We start from the raw sequence: 18,922 nt of genomic DNA on the forward strand, positions 1-18,922 counted from the left end.
CCAACAGGTCAAAGTTACATTTCTGCTTGTAACTTTTGAACCGTTGGTCCAATTTTCAAAAACTTGGTATCCCTGGAATCCTTGGGCCAAGACGAATCCAACGGACCCCATGACGTCGTTTTCCACCCATATAGTTTTCCCGCCATTTTGAATTTTGTCAAAATCAGTTAAAACGCATCAACTCCCTCAATTTTTGACCAATTTTTCCCAGACTTGGTTGATAGCATAAGTGGACCAAGCCGCACAAAAGTTATGCTCAGTGTTTTGAATTTCACAAGCGTTTGGCCGTGGCAGCCAATCAAATTTGGCTGTGCAGACGCGAAACAGGAAGTGTGCTCATATCTCTGCCACCCTTTGGCATATCTTAACGAAACTTGGTGGCATGATGCCCCACCTCTCCACAAATGCCCACAAAAGATTTGGAATAAATTTGCTGCTAGGGGGCGCTATAACTAGGAAAAATGACTTTTGGCTCATATCTCATGATGCGTTTGGGGGAGAAACAAAATTCCACTATCTCTGGAATCCTTGGGTCAAGCCAAATCCATCACACCCTATGATGTTATGTTCTGAGTTGAGGATTTTCCGCCATTTTGAATTTTGTTAAAATCAATGAAATTCTATGGCAACCCATAGAACCGTCTGACGAGAGGTTGTGAAATTTGGCACACTGATTCTAGGCTGCCTCAAGGTTCTTCTCAGCAAATTTCAGCTCACCACCTCAAACTCTCTAGCGCCACCAACAGGTCAAAGTTGGAAGTACATTTCTGCTTGTTACTTTTGAACCGTACGTCCGATCGTCAAAATCTTAGTATCTCTGGAGTCCTTCAGTCAAATCGAATACAAATCGCCCTATCTCGTCATATTCCACCTGGTAGATTTTCCGCCATTTTGAATTTTGTCAAAATCAGTTAAAACGCATCAACTCCCTCAATTTTTGACCAATTTTTCCCAGACTTGGTTGATAGCATAAGTGAACCAAGCCACACAAAAGTTATGCTCAGTGTTTTGAATTTCACAAGCGTTTGGCCGTGGCAGCCAATCGAATTTGGCTGCGCAGACGTGAAACAGGAAGTGTGCTTATATCTCTGCCACCCTTTGGCAAATCTTAACGAAACTTGGTGGCATGATGCCCCACTCCTCCACAAACGCCCACAAAAAATTTGGAATAAATTTGCTGCTAGGGGGCGCTATAACTAGGAAAAATGACTTTTGGCTCATATCTCATGATGCGTTTTGGGGTGAAACAAAATTCCACTATCTCTGGAATCCTTGGGTCAAGACAAATCCATCGCACCCTATGACGTCATGTTCTGAGTTGAGGATTTTCCGCCATTTTCAATTTTGTTAAAATCAATGAAATTCTATGGCAAGCCATAGAACCGTCTGACGAGAGGTTGTGAAATTTGGCACACTGATTCTAGGCTGCCTCAAGGTTCTTCTCAGCAAATTTCAGCTCACCACCTCAAACTCTCTAGCGCCACCAACAGGTCAAAGTTGGAAGTACATTTCTGCTTGTTACTTTTGAACCGTACGTCCGATCATCAAAATCTTAGTATCTCTGGAGTCCTTCAGTCAAATCGAATCCAAATCGCCCTATCTCGTCATATTCCACCTGGTAGATTTTCCGCCATTTTGAATTTTGTCAAAATCAGTTAAAACGCATCAACTCCCTCAATTTTTGACCAATTTTTCCCAGACTTGGTTGATAGCATAAGTGGACCAAGCCGCACAAAAGTTATGCTCAGTGTTTTGAATTTCACAAGCGTTTGGCTGTGGCAGCCAATCAAATTTTGTTAAAATCAATTAAATTGCTACTCCTCCCTCAATTTTTGATCAATTTTTCCCAGACTTGGTACATGGCATCATTGGACGAAGCCGCACAAAAGTTATGCTCAGTGTTTTGAAATTTAAAACTATTTGGCCGCAGCAGCCAATGAAACGCGTCTGCAAAGACCCCAAGCAGGAAGTGAGCTCATATCTCGGCAGCCTTCATAGGAATGTTTTCACATTTTTCACACAGATTCTAGTCTATCCCAGGACTCGCCACAAAAAAAATCCAGATGCCCAGCTCAAACCCTCTAGCGCCACCAACAGGTCAAAATTTGAGGTACATTTCTGCTTGTAACTTTTGATACGTGCACCCGATTGTCAAAAACTTGGTATCCCTAGAATCCTTGGGCCAAGAGGATTCCAACGCACCCTATGACGTCATGTACACCAGAATATAATCTCCGCCATTTTGGGTTTTGTGAAAATCAATAAAATGCTTCTCCTTCTGCAAATTTAGTCGGATTTTCCCAAAAACTGGTCTGCACCCACATTCTAGACAGTCTCATGATTGCCTTCAAGAAATTTTAGGTCCCCACCCCCAATCCTCTAGCGCCACCAACAGGTCAAATTGGCAGGTACATTTTTGCTTGTTACTTTTGAACCATACGTCTGATCATCAAAATCTTAGTATCGCTGGAATGCTTGGGTCAAAAGGAATCCAAGGCGCCCTGTGTCGTCATATTCCACCCTGTAGATTTTCCGCCATTTTGAATTATGTGAAAATCAATTAAAATGCTTCTCCTCCCTCAATCTTTGACTAATTTCTGCCAAACTTGGTACATAGCAACTGTGGATGAACCTGCACAAGAAACTTACACGGATTTTCGAATTTCCTAAGCGTTTGGCCATGGAAGCCAATCAAATTTGGCTGCGCAGATGTGAAAGAGGAAGTGTGCTCATATCTCGGCCGCCCTTTGGCAGATCTTAACGAAACTTGGTGGCATTATGCCAGACACCACCACAAAGGCCCACAAAAAAATTGGAACAACTAGGCCGCTAGGGGGCGCTATAACTAGGAAAAATGACTTTTGGCTCATATCTCATGATGCGTTTGGGCTAGAAATAAAATTCCACTATCTCTGGAATCCTTGGCTCAAGCCAAATCCATCGCACCCTATGAAGTCTTATTCAGCCTTGAGGATTTTCCGCCATTTTGAATTTTGTAAAAATCTATTAAAATGCTTCTCCTCCCTCAATTTTTGACCAATTTCTCCCAAACTTGGTGGATAGCAACTTTGGACTAAGCTGCACAAGGGCATTACCTGGCCCAAGTGCATTCTGCTGGCCTGACGACTAGGCTCATATGCTGCTTGGCCCCCACATTGCTGCTTGCAGCTATATTTCTACATGGTTTTCATGTTTCCTTCCTTGTTTTTTTCCTGTTTACTTCCTGTCTGTTTCCTTACCTGTTTTCTGGATTTTACTGCATTGTGTTTTTCATGTTTCCTTCTGTTGTCTCATTTCTTTATTCCCTTCCTTGTTTTTGCTTGGATTCTTTCCAGAATAAATATTGTATTGTTTATTATTAAGCACAGCCAAAAAATATAAAACTTTGTCTTCCATTTCACTATTTTTTTTCTTGCTTTTCCTCTTTCTCATGTGTTTTCTCTGACAGTTTTGTCCCCTCTTCCTCCTCTCTGTCCCTTCCTGCTCCTCCCGCTGCCTGGGGTTCACTTTCTGTGTTATATGAAACATAATTAACGATGATAGGCTATTGATTTTTTTATTATCATTTTTTTTCTCCATCCATTCCTGTGTTTCTTCTCCTCCTCAGCTGGCCATGACTCACCCGAGTCATCACCTGAACTTCGGGATGAACCCTGATCACGCCCGTAACTCTCTGTCCAACTGTGGCATCCGTCAGCCCAAATATGGCGACAGGAAGGTCCACCATATGTACATGAGGAAAAAAGGTACATACACACACACAACTTACATTTCCTTTTAATTTCCTTTGCCAAAGCTCATATTCTACACTCATTATCTTTATACCGATTTCTTTTTGATGATTATATTCTTTTTACACTCATGATTTTTTTCATACTTTTTTCTTTGCTCTACATTGTATACATGCTCTCTCTTTACCACTCCGTTTTTAAACACTTTTGATTTATATTATACTCTTTCTGGGTTTTTTTTTTTACATTTCTTTTCAGATTTTTTTCCTCTTGTACTCTTTTTCTGCCCCCCCCCAAAAAAAAGAAAAGAAAAAACAAAAAAGCGTACACACGTTTAATATTCTTTTCTCCTTCAGGAATTAACACATTGATTAACATCATGTCCCGGCTGGGGCAGGACGACCCCACACCTTCCAGGTGACTTTTCTGTTTACTACTTTTTTTTTTTTATTTGATTTTGTGTGTGTGTGTTTATTAAATATCTCTCATGCTCTCTGACAGGATTAATCATAATGAGCGTCTGGAGTTTCTTGGTGATGCTGTTGTTGAATTTCTAACTAGGTGAGTGAATGCATGTGTGTGGGGGTCTCTCTCTCTCTCTCTCTCTCTCTCTCTCTCTTTGTCTCTCTCTCTCTCTCTCTCTCTCTCTCTCTCTCTATCTATCTCTCTGTGTGTAATTATGCTGATATTTTCTCACCGTTTAAAGATTGAAAGTTTCCATGACAACCGATAATTAATCAACCGGAGACATCCAATAGCGCAGACTCACTAATTCCAGACACTATTATTAAACCAGAACAACACGTTATACACACGGAGACGCAGAGACATGTGACCTCTCGCTGTGTGTTCCGGATAACGGCGCTTTAACTTTAAACTTTTTGTCACACACTCTTCTCTTGTATGTTTGCAGTGAATTATGGGTAATGTAGTCAGTCCCTCACACATTGGGAATGCACCCCATACACACCGTCATGGAGCAAGTGTATCAAAGGGCTTGACTGATTTAAGGTATGGTACACCTCTGCCAAGTCTAAACCAACTCAGCAGTAACTTAGCAAATGGGCTAATACGGCCGAGTGGGTATCCCTTGACACACTGCATGGTTTTCCCCAAAGTGTTTTAGCGTATCGGGCCCGATACGCTTGCTCTGCCTGCCGATACACTTAGATTTATACCGATATGTTAAATTTCCTACCCACAAGTAACTACATACGTAGGAGAGCAAATAACAGATCCATTTACATATTAATTGATATTTGTGTTAAACAAGCAGTCTTCTTTTCCAGTGTTTGTGTTGATTCTGTCAAAGTAACATGTTCGCGTGGTATGATGTAAACAAACTGTAGTCTGTTGGCTATATCAAGATCGCATGTTCAAACCGTCCAATAAAAATATCGAAAAAAAAACGTCAGACATCCCGGAAGTTTCCGATTCATTATAAGCGATCTCATCGGCTGCCGATGTCATCCCCCACCAGATGGACAAAGCTGATTGATTTTCATCACAAAAGTTTGACCTAGTCTATTATCATTCATGAATGTGTTTATAATATAATCTTTCTGCAAACTTAAATGTATGAATTAAGTTTTCTTTTCCCTTAAATATGTTTTAATCTTAATCTAGTCCATTTAATAAAGTGCCAAAATTTAAACCTTATAATATGCAGTTGCCTTACTTTTCTTTTCAGCGAATCTTAGTTATATATGTATTACGGTAATTGCATCAGAAACATTCTAAATCATTACAGTTATAGTAATACAGCAACTTATTTTAAGGTGGCAGTTCTTAGGTTCAGATCCCTTTGTGATCAACAGGAGGTCATGATGATCGATTCTCTTCACTGGATTGCATAAGATGGAGCAAACCACTGTTCATATTTTCATGCACATTTTTGTTACAACACTACTTGATCATAGATAATTAAGGTATCCCCGTAGATTTTCAATCTATCATATACCTAAGTAATCTATAACAAAACAGTTTAACTTGCATGTTGAACTTTAAGGTGAAATTTCAAATGTGTATACATTAATACTATTTAGGTCAGAAATCATTGAAACACTGGTAAAATCTATCCTATAATCATGTATCGAAAACCTCTCAGAGACCCTGAAAATGCACCTGAGAGCATCGATTTTCAAAAAATTTTCCGGGGGTGCATGCCCCCGGACCCCCCTAGTTTCGCTTCGCGCCGTTGGCGCTTAGTTGTCTGTGTATTATCATGCCAGAATTTAGGGCTTTAATTTTTTTTTCTGGGGAAAACACTGCACTGCCTGCTGTTGCATTTACTATACAAGCCTGACACACACTAAGCTGTTTCCTAACACTGTAATGAAATAATTATATACTGGATTTAACTTGGACCTGATGTGTGTTGTCCAGCGTTCACCTGTACTACCTGTTCCCCACCCTGGAGGAAGGAGGATTAGCGACATATCGCACTGCCATCGTTCAGAATCAGCACCTCGCCATGCTGGCTAAGGTGAGCAACACGTGGTAGAAGGCATCATAACTTTATCACTGTTCAAGCGAAGTATTATGTTTACCTCGACTAGAAATAGAATAGTCTAGCTCTTAAAAAGCTCATTAAGTAAACGTAGTTAGCATGCTATGTATACGTGATTGATGTCTGTCAGGTGCATGTATCCATGGTAACAAATTAATATAAATCTTAACGAATGAACAGGAAACAAAATACAACTGCTCAAATAGACCAGCTCAAAGCTTTCACTGCTGCAAGTGTATTATTATTATTATTAGTATTATTCTAATGATTTGTAATTTTCTTTGCTGTTTGGTTTTGTCAGAGTGACGCACTCAGCCTGCCATTCTCCCTCACCTCGCTGTCTGTCTGTGTGTGTAATTAAAGCTGAGATTATTGCAGGGATAATGTACCATTCCCCCATGAGAAATTAAAACCTCGCTCTGCTTCCCCTCTCAGTTCCTCTGCACACTTTCCCCCCCCTCCTCCATATCGAACATCCATAATTATTCCGTAACATGAGGGAAAAAAAGCAATTACAACTTTCACTTTCCATCACGACGACGCTCCAACATTGCAATTCACTTCAGCGTGTTTCGCTTTTGCTTAAAGACAAAATCCGTATAAATCACCTCGGGGGTTTTTTTTCGGTTGGTTTTTTTTTGTTGTTTTTTGTTAACATTTGCTGCTCGGCAAAAAAAAACCCTGATTAAATCTGTTTGACAAAATGACAAACCTCATTTTTTTTTAATCTGCATTGTTCAAAAAAATCTGAAAATCAACAGGATTTAAAAGTGTTTTCCCCAAAACCCCAATTCTGGTGTGTCTCAAACTTTAGGCCAAGCAATTTTATATTCAGTTCTTTTTTTAAATAATGAAATCTTTAGACCTCTTTCCAGTTCACTGGGAGCAGGAAATAAAAAAATAAAGAAGTAGTGCATGAAGTGGCCTCAATCGCTCGCGAATAACATCCCATTGGTCTTTTTTTTTTCTCCACCTTAAAGTTTTGTATAAGAAACGTCTCCTTTTTTTGGTCTTGTTCCAGTTCATTACCTCACAAAGAAATGTTTCCACACTGAAGCGTGTTCCACTGGACGTCACGTCTGGCCCCGTTCCAATTTGCCAGCAAGGAAAGAAAAAGGGATAAATTTTAATCTTCTCCATCTCGTTGCAATTTACTCACTAGAGAAAACTTTTCAGAATGAACTGTGTGTGTTTTAATTTGCATAAACCTTTTGTCTTTTTGTTTTAGCCTTGTTCCAGTTCTCCTGTTTCGTCTTGTTTACTTCTGTACGCTCAAGAACACTTGTAATTATCTCCCTTAAAAATCATCTGTGGAAGACGTCCTCGTAATCCGCTGTGAAGTCGACTCGCTTCCCCATAGGGTTCATGTTTGTTTGTTTTTCTGTGTCTTTTCCCTGCATTTTAATGTTTTTTTATGTTTTTTTGTTCGTTTGGTTTTTTTTCTTTGCTGTATCTAATAAACACGCTGATCCATCACGTAGCGAAGAGAAGCTGCGAACTGAAGCGGGAGTGCAGGGAAACAACGAAGCAGCTTTACAGGAAAGATAAAGGAGATGAATCGATGTTTTGAAAAACGTGATTAAAGATGCACACGGGAATGCAAGCGAAAAGCAAATCACACAGGTGTGTGGAGGCTAGCGTTAACTGAACCGTCTGGCGGGGTGTGTGAGAGAGAGAGAGAGAGAGAGAGAGAGAGAGCATTGAGGGGAGTTAAAGGGGGGAAAAACACACAAAAACACACACACTACATTTTCCATTTCACACTACATTCATACTTCTCTACTTTCATACTCTGCTAGTTTCCTTTTTGACCACATCAGTGCACACTACTTAGTTTCCACTACTTTGTTTATTTTTCTACTTTACTAACTTGCCACCACCACATGGCTACATTCATACTTATAAACATTTATCTTTGCTTCCTCTCCTACTTAGCTACTCCATTATGTGAATGCTTTACTTGCATACTTTTGTATTTGATGGACTCGCAATTTCAAAATCCTCCATAAATTTTCCACGGGACTGAACACAGGAGATTGGCAAGGCCATGCAAGGGACCTGCTTGAGTTCGTTCGTCTTGTTGAAACGTCCATCTCCTCTCTTCGATGTGTAATGCTTGAATACCATTTGCAGAGAATCGGCTTCACGTCGTGATGCTCCCACCACCATGCTTCACTGTTGGTACAGTGTTCAAGTCTTATGCACAAACTAACTTACTTTCTCCAAACATGACAGTCTGAAAATATTGTCTCGGAACTGGTTTGTGGAAATGGATTTAGATACGTTTCTTCGCTTGTTTTTTTTTTTTTTTAAAGCAAAGGTGTTTAGTATGAGGTGTAGGAACAACAGAGGTGATTGCGGTGCAGTTTATTGTTCTCAGTGTAACTGTTGTTCCAGCTGCTTTCAGGTTGTCCTGCAACTCCTTTCTCTTCCCTTCTTCATCGTTAGACTAAGTGTGTGTTGTAAAATCAGTTCAGGGATGATTAGTTGTGCTTTTATAAACTTTCCACCAATGTGTATGTAGCTTTATCTGTTGGAATGTTGTTGTGTACTTGCCTATTTTCTTACTTGCTTGTGTGCCTGTTTAGTTTCTCTCATACTTGCTTGCTTTCTTTCTTGTGTTTGTGTACTTAAATTATTGTGTCCTACGCACTTTCTTTACCGGGAGCTAGCCTAGTGGTTCACGTGTCCGCCTCTCAATCAGGAGATCACGAGTTCTACTCACGGTTGGGTCATACCAAAGACCATCATAAAAATGGTACAGTGGTGCTTGAAAGTTTGTGAACCCTTTAGAATTTTCTATATTTCTGCATAAATATGACCTAAAACATCATCAGATTTTCACACAAGTCCTAAAAGTAGTTAAAGAGAACCCAGTTAAACAAATGGGACAAAAATGTTATACTTGGTCATTTATTTATTGAGGAAAATCATCCAATATTACATATCTGTGAGTGGCAAAAATATGTGAACCTCTAGGATTAGCAGCTAATTTGAAGGTGAAATTAGAGTCAGGTGTTTTCAATCAATGGGATGACAATCAGGTGTGAGTGGGCACCCTGTTTTATTTAAAGAACAGGGATCTATCAAAGTCTGATCTTCACAACACGTTTGTGGAAGTGTATCCTGGCATGAACAAAGGAGATTTCTGAGGACCTCAGAAAAAGTATGGTTGATGCTCATCAGGCTGGAAAAGGTGACAAAACCATCTCTAAAGAGTTTGGACTCCACCAATCCACAGTCAGACAGATTGTGTACAAATGGAGGAAATTCAAGACCATTGTTACCCTCCCCAGGAGTGGTCAACCAACAAAGATCACTCCAAGAGCAAGGTGTGTAATAGTCAGTGAGGTCACAAAGGACCCCAGGGTAACTTCTAAGCAACTGAAGGCCTCTCTCACATTGGCTAATGTTAATGTTTATGAGTCCACCATCAGGAGAACACTAAACAACAATGGTGTGCATGGCAGGGTTGCAAGGAGAAAGCCACTGCTCTCCAAAAAGAACATTGCTGCTCGTCTGCACTTTGCTAAAGATCACGTGGACAAGCCAGAAGGCTATTGGAAAAACGTTTTGTGGATGGATGAGACCAAAATTTAACTTTTGGGTTTCAATGAGAAGTGTTATGTTTGGAGAAAGGAAAACACTGCATTCCAGCATAAGAACCTTATCCCATCTGTGAAACATGGTGGTGGTAGTGTCATGGTTTGGGCCAGGATGGCTTGCCATCATTGATGGAACAATGAATTCTGAATTATACCAGCAAATTCTAAAGGAAAACGTCAGGACATCTGTCCATGAACTGAATCTCAAGAGAAGGTGAGTCATGCAGCAAGACAATGACCCTAAACACACAAGTTGTTCTACCAAAGAATGGTTAAAGAAGAATAAAGTTAATGTTTTGGAATGGCCAAGTCAAAGTCCTGACCTTAATCCAATCAAAATGTTGTGGAAGGACCTGAAGCAAGCAGTTCATGTGAGGAAACCCACCAACATCCCAGAGTTGAAGCTGTTCTGTATGGAGGAATGGGCTAAAATTCCTCCAAGCTGGTGTGCAGGACTGATCAACAGTTACCGGAAACGTTTAGTTGCAGTTATTGCTGCACAAGGGGGTCACACCAGATACTGAAAGCAAAGGTTCACATACTTTTGCCACTCACAGATATGTAATATTGGATCATTTTCCTCAACAAATAAATGACCAAGTATCATATTTTTGTCTCATTTGTTTAACTGGGTTCTCTTTATCTACTTTTAGGACTTGTTTGAAAATCTGATGATGTTTTAGGTCATATTTATGCAGAATTATAGAAAATTCTAAAGGGTTCACAAACTTTCAAGCACCACTGTACCTATTGCCGTCTGGCAAGGCATCCTGCAATACAGATGTGCTTGGGGAGTCAAACTTGCAGTTACCAGAGGAGTAGCCCCTCCCGTAAGCCTGGCTATATAGGCGAGAGGCCAAGGCCTACGGAAAGGGAACTCGGCGCCACGCAATGCGTCTGAAGGGCCTGGTTAGTACTGGGATGGGAGACTGCCTGGGAAGACCAGGCTATGGCACGGGAAGGACTTTAGACTTTTAGACTCATGTCTGTGAAGATTCTCAGTCATCCAGGTCATAGTAACTGTGGGTGGTAAAAGAGAGCAACTGGATTTGCTTGAAGATTCTTGAAGACATTTCATCTCTCATCCGAAAGGCTTCTTCAGTTCTGTCTGACTAGTAGGGAGTATCAGGTATTTATCCTCTCATGTATGAAAAGCTCATCTAAGGTGTCGTTGAGTCATCCTGTTGGTGTGGGTCACTGGGGGCTGGATGTGAACGGCCTCGAGAGTCGTTAGGGTGATCAATGGATTGCCCATTAAGGTGATCAATGGAATGCTGATTCTCTCTATCCTCTTGTGAGTCACTGACTACGTTTACATGCACATCCAAATCGAGCTGCTGTCGGTAATCGAGCTGAAGGTCCCAGCAGGGTGCCAGAGAAATCCAATCGTACATGCACACAATGAAATCGGGCTATTGTGTGAGGTGCATTGTGCACCCGAGCCACAGGTGGCGCTACACGCCCCATAGTGTTGGTACACTTCCGGTTGTCGTCATGAAGAAGAGCTATTCAAGAGTGTAAACAAAGTTATCAGTTCCGTGTTTTCCATTGCGCGTTTTTCTCCCGTCCATGAATTTTAATATATTCAACTCCTTAAGCTGAATGAGCATGAACTCTGTCTCCTCATTGCTCCAGAAGTGCACGTTTCTGCTTGCCTGTGGCAGTGGGGGCGTGGTCAAGCGCCGGTCTGTGACAGGAGGTCGGAGCCAGGGAAGGTGAGTGGCAGAATCACTACACCTGACGGTAATTAACCTGTCTTTGTGTGTCTTCCCAGTAACCGCACCCTATTTAAGGAGGCAGAGGGAGAGCTCATCCCGGGACTAGAACACAGCGCGCGCGCGTGTGTGTTTCTCTCAAGAATAAAAGTAGGCTGTTAAACTGAAAAGTCTGACAATAAAAAGCCTATTAGTACCAGAAGCTTTGTCCTGCCGTCCTCTGTGCTCCACCCACACTTCAGAGAGCTCTACATCGCCATTTTCTCTTCTTCGTTTATTCCTCCTGACCTCTTCTGCTGCTCGCTACTACTGTTGTCATGCCGACCGAGGCTGTTGTGTTTCCCGCTTGTGGTCTCGTCACTCATCACTTCCGGAAGGGGCAGTAAGTAGCTCGACTACTAGCTCGATAGGGTATACATGCACTAAGTAGCTCAGCAGAAATCGCATAATCTAGGTCGTGTAGCTCGATTCCGAGAAATCAAGTTCGGTTCAATTTCAGCCGAATTAAGGTGTATACATGGCATTTTGAACTTCGATTTCAGTCGAGCAACGGCAGAAATTCGATTCTCTCTATGTGCATGTAAACGCACTGACTGAAAACAGCTGGGTTTTGGTGTGCATTCAGTTGTCTGGGAGGTGTGCCAAGGACTGCATTGTAGGTGGCTGATAAATTATGTCTTAGACTCCCACCTTTGTTCAGTGATGGCCGTTCCAGGTTGACAAAAATGGCTTCTTTAACTCCTCGCTCATACCAACGATCCTCTCTGGCTAAAATGCATACTTTGCAATCCTGAAATGAGTGTCCTTTGTTGTTAAGGTGAAGGTAGACGGCAGAGTCCTGGCCTGAGGAACTGGCTCTCCTGTATTGAGCCATACGCCTGTGAAGCGGTTGTTTTGTTTCCCCAATATATGAGTCCGTGCATTCCTCACTGCACTGAATTGCATACACTATGTTGTCCTGTTTGTGTCTGGCTATTCTGTCCTTAGGGTGGACCAGTTTCTGCTTCAGGGTGTTACTGGGTCTGAAATGTACGGGAATGTTGTGTTTGTAGAAGATCCTCCTGAGTTTCTCAGGCTACATCCACACGACAACGGCAACGAGATGTTATTTAAAAAAATATCGCGTCCACATGGGCAACGATCAGTAAAATATCAGGTCCATATGGCAACGCAATGCTTGCTGAAAACGATGCAATACACATGCCACACCTCTAGGGGCGCTGTAAGACGGTCCCTTCGGAGACACCAGAACAATAGAAGAAGTAAGGACGCATGCGCATAAACTATTATGCGCGAGACTTCATATTAGCCACAAAGTCATAAAAATCTGTTCGTAAAATTACATTATAATGACCAAATACAATGAAAAGTATTTTTCCAGTCTCACCTGTGAAAGGTAATCCCATGTGATCTCGTTTGGACGACAAACCTGTTGGTACAGTTAAACGCAGCACATGAATGAGGCATCTTTATTCTCCGCTTTGACCCATCCAATATGGCGGCGAGGATGACGTATGATTCTACGCAGAAGGTGGCGTCTTTAATGGTCCGGAATAAATTGAATGCTACACGTTGATGGATTAATTTGTTCTTCTATGCCCTTTTTGAGGAATGTATTGTAGGACTTAAACCAACATCTGAAGAGGTGAGATCGCTCCTTTTTTCCCTATTTTTGCTGGCAGGATTGACTCTGCCCTAAGGGCTATTCTCTCTCTCTCTCACTTTGCACCATTACACAATAAATATTCACAGTGAAAATATTTTGTAAGCACGTTTCATGAACCAAGTTATAGGATTTGTTGACAACTCGCATCGAGTTCGTTACACTTCTACCCGGCGTGAAGCACTGACAGTCATGTGGTTGTGACGTCATCGTAAACAAATCCGTTCTACTCATCCAGACGACTTCGCAAAGGCAACGTTGCCAGATCTTTCCACTCTGGAACCCGTTCTCAAAAGATTGCGTTTTGAGGCACCCAAAACGCCGGTGCCGTGTGGACGCCAGGCCGAAACGATAAACAATAGTATCGGATTCACCTGAATCCGTTGCCGTGTGGACAGGGCCTCTCAGATAGACCAGAAATGTAGGGAATGACAATGTTCTTGCGTTTGTTCCTGTTATCCTCCTTGTCCGTTATGTTCCTTTTTCTGCTCTTGAAGAAAGACCAGTTGGGATACTCGCAGTTCTGAAGTGCTTTCTTGATGTGATTCTGCTCCTTCTCTTTTCCCTCTACCATTGTAGGGATGTTCTGAGGCCTGTGTTGCAATGTCCTAATGACCCCCAATTTGTGTTCCAGTGGGTGGTGAGAGTCGAAGAGTACGTACTACAATGCAGTCCTTGGCACACTTCCCAGACAACTGAATGCACACCAAAACCCAGCTGTTTTCAGTGACTCACAAGAGGATAGAGAGAATCAGCATTCCATTGATCACCTTAACGGGCAATCCACTGATCACCCTAATGACTCTCGAGGCCGTTCACATCCAGCCCCCAGTGACCCACACCAACAGGATGACTCAACGACACCTTAGATGAGCTTTTCATCCATGAGAGGATAAATACCTGATACTCCCTACTAGTCAGACAGAACTGAAGAAGCCTTTCGGATGAGAGGTGAAACGTCTTCAAGAATCTTCAAGCAAGTCCAGTTGCTCTCTTTTACCACCCACAGTTACTTTTAGGCTACATCCACATGACAACGGCAACGAGATTTTTTTTTTTAAATATCGCGTCCACATGGGCAACGGATCAGTAAAATATCAGGTTCATATGGCAACGGAACGCTTGCTGAAAACGATGCAATACACATGCCACACCACTGTGTGCACTGTAAGCCCATGTTTACATTAGACTGTATCAGCGGATCATCAGATTAACGTTTTTAAAACGATTAGTGTGCACACAGCAACGCCAATACACGATTCGCGTGCACATAGCAACGCCAATACACGGATACGCTCGGCTCCGCAGGCATCCTGCGCTCCAAATCACTCCGCCCTGAACAGTGAGTGCCCTCTGGAGGGTGCGCACTCCGGCCTTGCGCAGCTCACAGAGCACACGAGTGAAGTGAACAAGCTGTGATTCGGGACTGAGCCGCTGTGTGTGTGATCCTAGTGCATATCACTTACCACTTGCAAGTGGAAGGATGGCAAGCCTAAAGACAATCATAACTACACAATGGGCAGTATTTGCAGTATTTTCATACTTTTATAGTCTTTAATGAAAGGTGATACAAGGCGGAAGTCCGCGCCGTTTTTCAGCAGTCGCGTCACATGACCAACGCCAGCGAATCAGGAAGGTGGATGTCACAGTGACGTTGTCCAATTAGATGCCAGCTAGTGCTCAGCACAGCGTATCCGCGTATTCTGAATGTTTACACAGCACCGGAGCTGACACGATCTGGATTGAATACGTGGACGCTGGCGGATTCCCGTTTCCCGGCGTTTCCAGGTGGTTTAATGTAAACGGACAGTGCATCCGCGAAGAAAACGAGACAGATACGGTCTAATGTAAACGTAGCCTAAGACGGTCCCATCGGAGACACCAGAACAATAGAAGTAGATGCATGCGCATAACTGCGCATGCGCACAGTGACTATCCCTGTCACTGTCACATGCACACACTTTCTCACTCCCTATCCTATGGACATAGTCCCTTTAAATCACGTGCTCGTTTTTTGAATGGAGACGCGGAAAGAGGAATGAACGGGGGTAGATGTAAGCCAGTACGCTTACATACATTCTGATATCCTCCAGAATTCTTTAATTGTCCGGAATAAACATCTGAAGAGGTGAGATCGCTCCTTTTTTTTGCCTATTTTTGCTGGTGGGATTGACTCTGCCCTAATGGTTATTCTCTCTCTCTCTCTCTCACTTTGCACCATTACACAATAAATATTCACAGTGAAAATATTTTGTAAGCGCATTTCATGAACCAAGTTATAGGATTTGTTGACAACTCGCATCGAGTTCGTTACACTTCTACCCGGCATGAAGCACATGTGGTTGTGACGTCATCGTAAACAAATCCTTTCTACTCATCCAGACGACTTCGCAACGGCTCCGTTGCCAGATTTTTTCACTCTGGAACCCATTCTCAAAAGATTTCGTTTTGGGGCACCCAAAATGCCGGTGCCGTGTGGACGCCAGGCCGAAACGATAAACAATTTTATCAGATTCACCTGAATCCGTTGCCGTGTGGACAGGGCCTTAGACTCACTTTCTTTTCTACTAACTACTCACCTCTTTGGCCACTTGGTTTGATACCTGATGTTTTACTTTCCTACCACCTAGTGTATACTTTTGTACTTAACTACTTGCTCATTTTTATTGAGGTATTTCACCTGACGTCACAGGGTCACGTGCCGCCCCGGTGTCCGCCATTTTGAACGTCAAGCTAGCTAATGTCAACAACAGTAGCTGGTATGTTACTGTAGCAATGTTTACGTTCAGTCATTTGGATGACTGTTAAAACCTTTCAGTCTCAAGTTTTTCCTTTACTGGATTTACTAGTTTACTGAGCTAGCGCGCCAGCTCCCAGCTAGCGCGCGCTAGCTCCCAGCTTGCCCGAGCGCGCTAGCTCAGTAAACTAGTAAATCCAGTAAAGGAAAAACTTGAGACTGAAAGGTTTTAACAGTCATCCAAATGACTGAATGTAAACATTGCTACAGTAACATACCAGCTATGATGTTGTTGACATTAGCTAGTGCTAACAGCTAGTTGCTAATACACTGCTACAACTACACCGACCCTAATAATACAGTTCTTGGTCATTGCCTGGTAACAGCAAATTTATAACGGGCCATGTCTCAACACACTAAGAAGTTATTTCAATGACATTTAATAACATTTTGTTTATCCTGAGGCCCGAAAGTAAATGAAAATGTGAACAAACCTTAGCTGTAATAAGATGGCGACCACCGGCTCCAGGGACGACCCGCTGATGTAGGCATGTTACCCAGCCTGACACAAAATATTTGTAGGTATCCAAACTCTTATACGCTTTCAGGTCAATACCTGTGTATGGCGATGGGTTTTTAACGACATAGGTATACAGATCATGTGGGCCGAAGTCAGGTAAAGACGAAGGCTTTGTGTACTTCCGTACGTCAGTGAACAATCCTGGTGGAAGCAGGTAAACGTCGTTCTCTAAGCCTGCTAACCTCAATTTTTGCAAATACCTCTCCCTCTGCTCGCCCTGTAAATGCCCTACGTCGCTGGATAGTGAAGGTGTTTCTGCATCTCGCTCCTTTTTCTTTTATGTTTTTCGTTTGTTGCCTTCCTCGCATTCAAACTGATTCGAGCCGTGCCGTCCAAAATGGCAGCATCACATGACTTGGTCACGTGGGTGAAATACCTCAATAGATGTATACTTGCATATTTACCTGTTTAGCTCAGTGTTCTAGTTACTTGCTTTCTTAAGCACTAAAATCCATGCATACTTGCTCATCCTAAATTGTCTTAGCCCGTAATGCAGATACGCCTGCTGTTTTTTATTTAATTAATAAGATTTTAAAAAATAAACAAAATAAATTATGTGGGATTGAGCTGAAGAGTTTATGGTATATATTTATATTTAATAGTAGGTTTGAGCTTAGGGTTTTTTTTTTTTTTGCTTGTGACAAATTCAGTGAAAACCAAGCTGTATGAGTCCTGTTGGATTTTAACAGGGCACGGGAACTTCGTATATCGACATAATAACATATGGTATTCCTGGACTGCACTGTAGACTACAGGTAAAGTGTGTGCGCCATCCTTTTATGTTTATGGTATCATTAACGCGCATGTTCACAAGCCAAAATGATAAGATGTTGCAGCAGGCTTACTGCGTACACACACGTGTCAGCTGTCCGGCTACTGCTCGTATTCATTAGTAGGTTAACCCTGTACTTACTATACCTTGTGTACAGGCCTGGAATTTTGTCATTTTAGGGGCAAGGCCACTTGGCTTTTTGCGCTGTCAATTTTTTGAGGGCACGAAGGCCAAAAGCCAGGGAACCAAGGCCATAAAATAAAACAATGATTTTAAGTTCACGTCTATAATTAATTTAATTTAAGGACTAATGACTCTTCTGAGGAAGATTGGAGTCTCAGTCAAAACTATCAAGCAGGTAACGAAACATCGACACTATTATGTCTGAAGATAAGAAAATATTGAACACATCTAAGCTTATCAATCCATCACTCACTTCAAAAATTGTAAAACTTATTAAACCTATATCCTCCCATAATTTTTGTTCAGTTGACACCGAATGTGCAAGAGCATCTTCAGACTGTACTACTACGCAGATTTTTGATTAATCAAAATTGAGCCTGGAGTACATCAAAATGTTTGACTGTAAATGGAACATATACTAGAATGTATATGAAAATGAATAAAAGTAAATGTTAATGTTGTAATGACACCAAAAACAATGAGATAAAATCTCTTGCGATGGTGATCTCGTCAAGATGGCAGCAGTTACACTTCGGTTAAACAGCAAAAAGAAACATACAATACTAGTAACAAAACACTGCTAACTGCATAGATTAAAAAAGTAGCTATGAACAGACAGCAGCACATATCACGTATCATATTACGGCAGGAACAAGCAGCAGTAACATCCATGACCTTACGCTTAAAGCTCGACAAAGGAAAAACTTGACAGCAAGCTAATTAGTATTTGTTACCGGCTACAGTCGGTACTCGGCACGTTAAAAGTGGGTCAACGTTGTAACGACATAACGTTACTGTACAAGCAATGCTTATTTAACTGTAACAAACTTAAGCCCTATATGTTGAAATTCCTATCTTATTAGTTCGTTAATTTATCACACAGTCTTACCTCAGTCAACTTCTTCCCTCCTTCTGTGAAAATTCAACGTCTCAGACGCGGACACAAGTGGGCAGGGGATGCGTTTGATTTAAGTCTCCTGGTTGGCTGGTGATAGATTGGTGTCATTATAGCACGTCGGAGCGGTTCATGCCAGGCTCGAGTCCGATCCACCACTGATGAGTTGCCCAATAAGAATCCAGAATGTCATCAAAAGACATATTTTTTTCTCAATAGATGCAGGTGATGTTAAAGCCTATTGGCAGTCACAAGGCAGACTGCAAAACCGCAGGGCATCAAGGCCACTGTGGCCTTACAGCAGATATTTTTTTCCGAGGGCACGAGGGTCATGGCCCTCGTGAAATTCCTGCCCTGCTTCTGTATGTACATGGGACTCGTACCGTTTTTAGGGCTGAGCCTCACTTTGATTTTTACGACAGCAACTGGTTAGGTCTGTGAGAGATGTTGATTTTTGCAACGGCTCTGAAGAAAATCTGCTTGAAATCCCCTGAGTCTTGGGATCTAAGACTCTTATTATAGGACTTGTTCA

At 42.0% G+C, this 18,922-nt stretch overlaps 1 protein-coding gene across 3 annotated transcripts in view; it reads left to right on the top strand.

Annotated features, from left to right (window-relative positions):
* drosha (drosha ribonuclease III) overlaps positions 1 to 18,922 on the top strand; it is a 112,858-nt gene that overhangs the window by 38,100 nt on the left and 55,836 nt on the right. For all 3 annotated transcript variants that reach the window (XM_060939317.1, XM_060939318.1, XM_060939319.1), the window contains 4 exons: positions 3,608 to 3,746; positions 4,088 to 4,148; positions 4,233 to 4,292; positions 6,117 to 6,216. In XM_060939317.1, coding sequence (XP_060795300.1) covers positions 3,608 to 3,746; positions 4,088 to 4,148; positions 4,233 to 4,292; positions 6,117 to 6,216 — 360 coding nt within the window. The remainder of the gene's footprint in view (positions 1 to 3,607; positions 3,747 to 4,087; positions 4,149 to 4,232; positions 4,293 to 6,116; positions 6,217 to 18,922) is intronic.

This window comes from Neoarius graeffei, chromosome 14 (assembly GCF_027579695.1).
Source record: "Neoarius graeffei isolate fNeoGra1 chromosome 14, fNeoGra1.pri, whole genome shotgun sequence".
NCBI classification, from domain to species: Eukaryota; Metazoa; Chordata; class Actinopteri; order Siluriformes; family Ariidae; genus Neoarius; species Neoarius graeffei.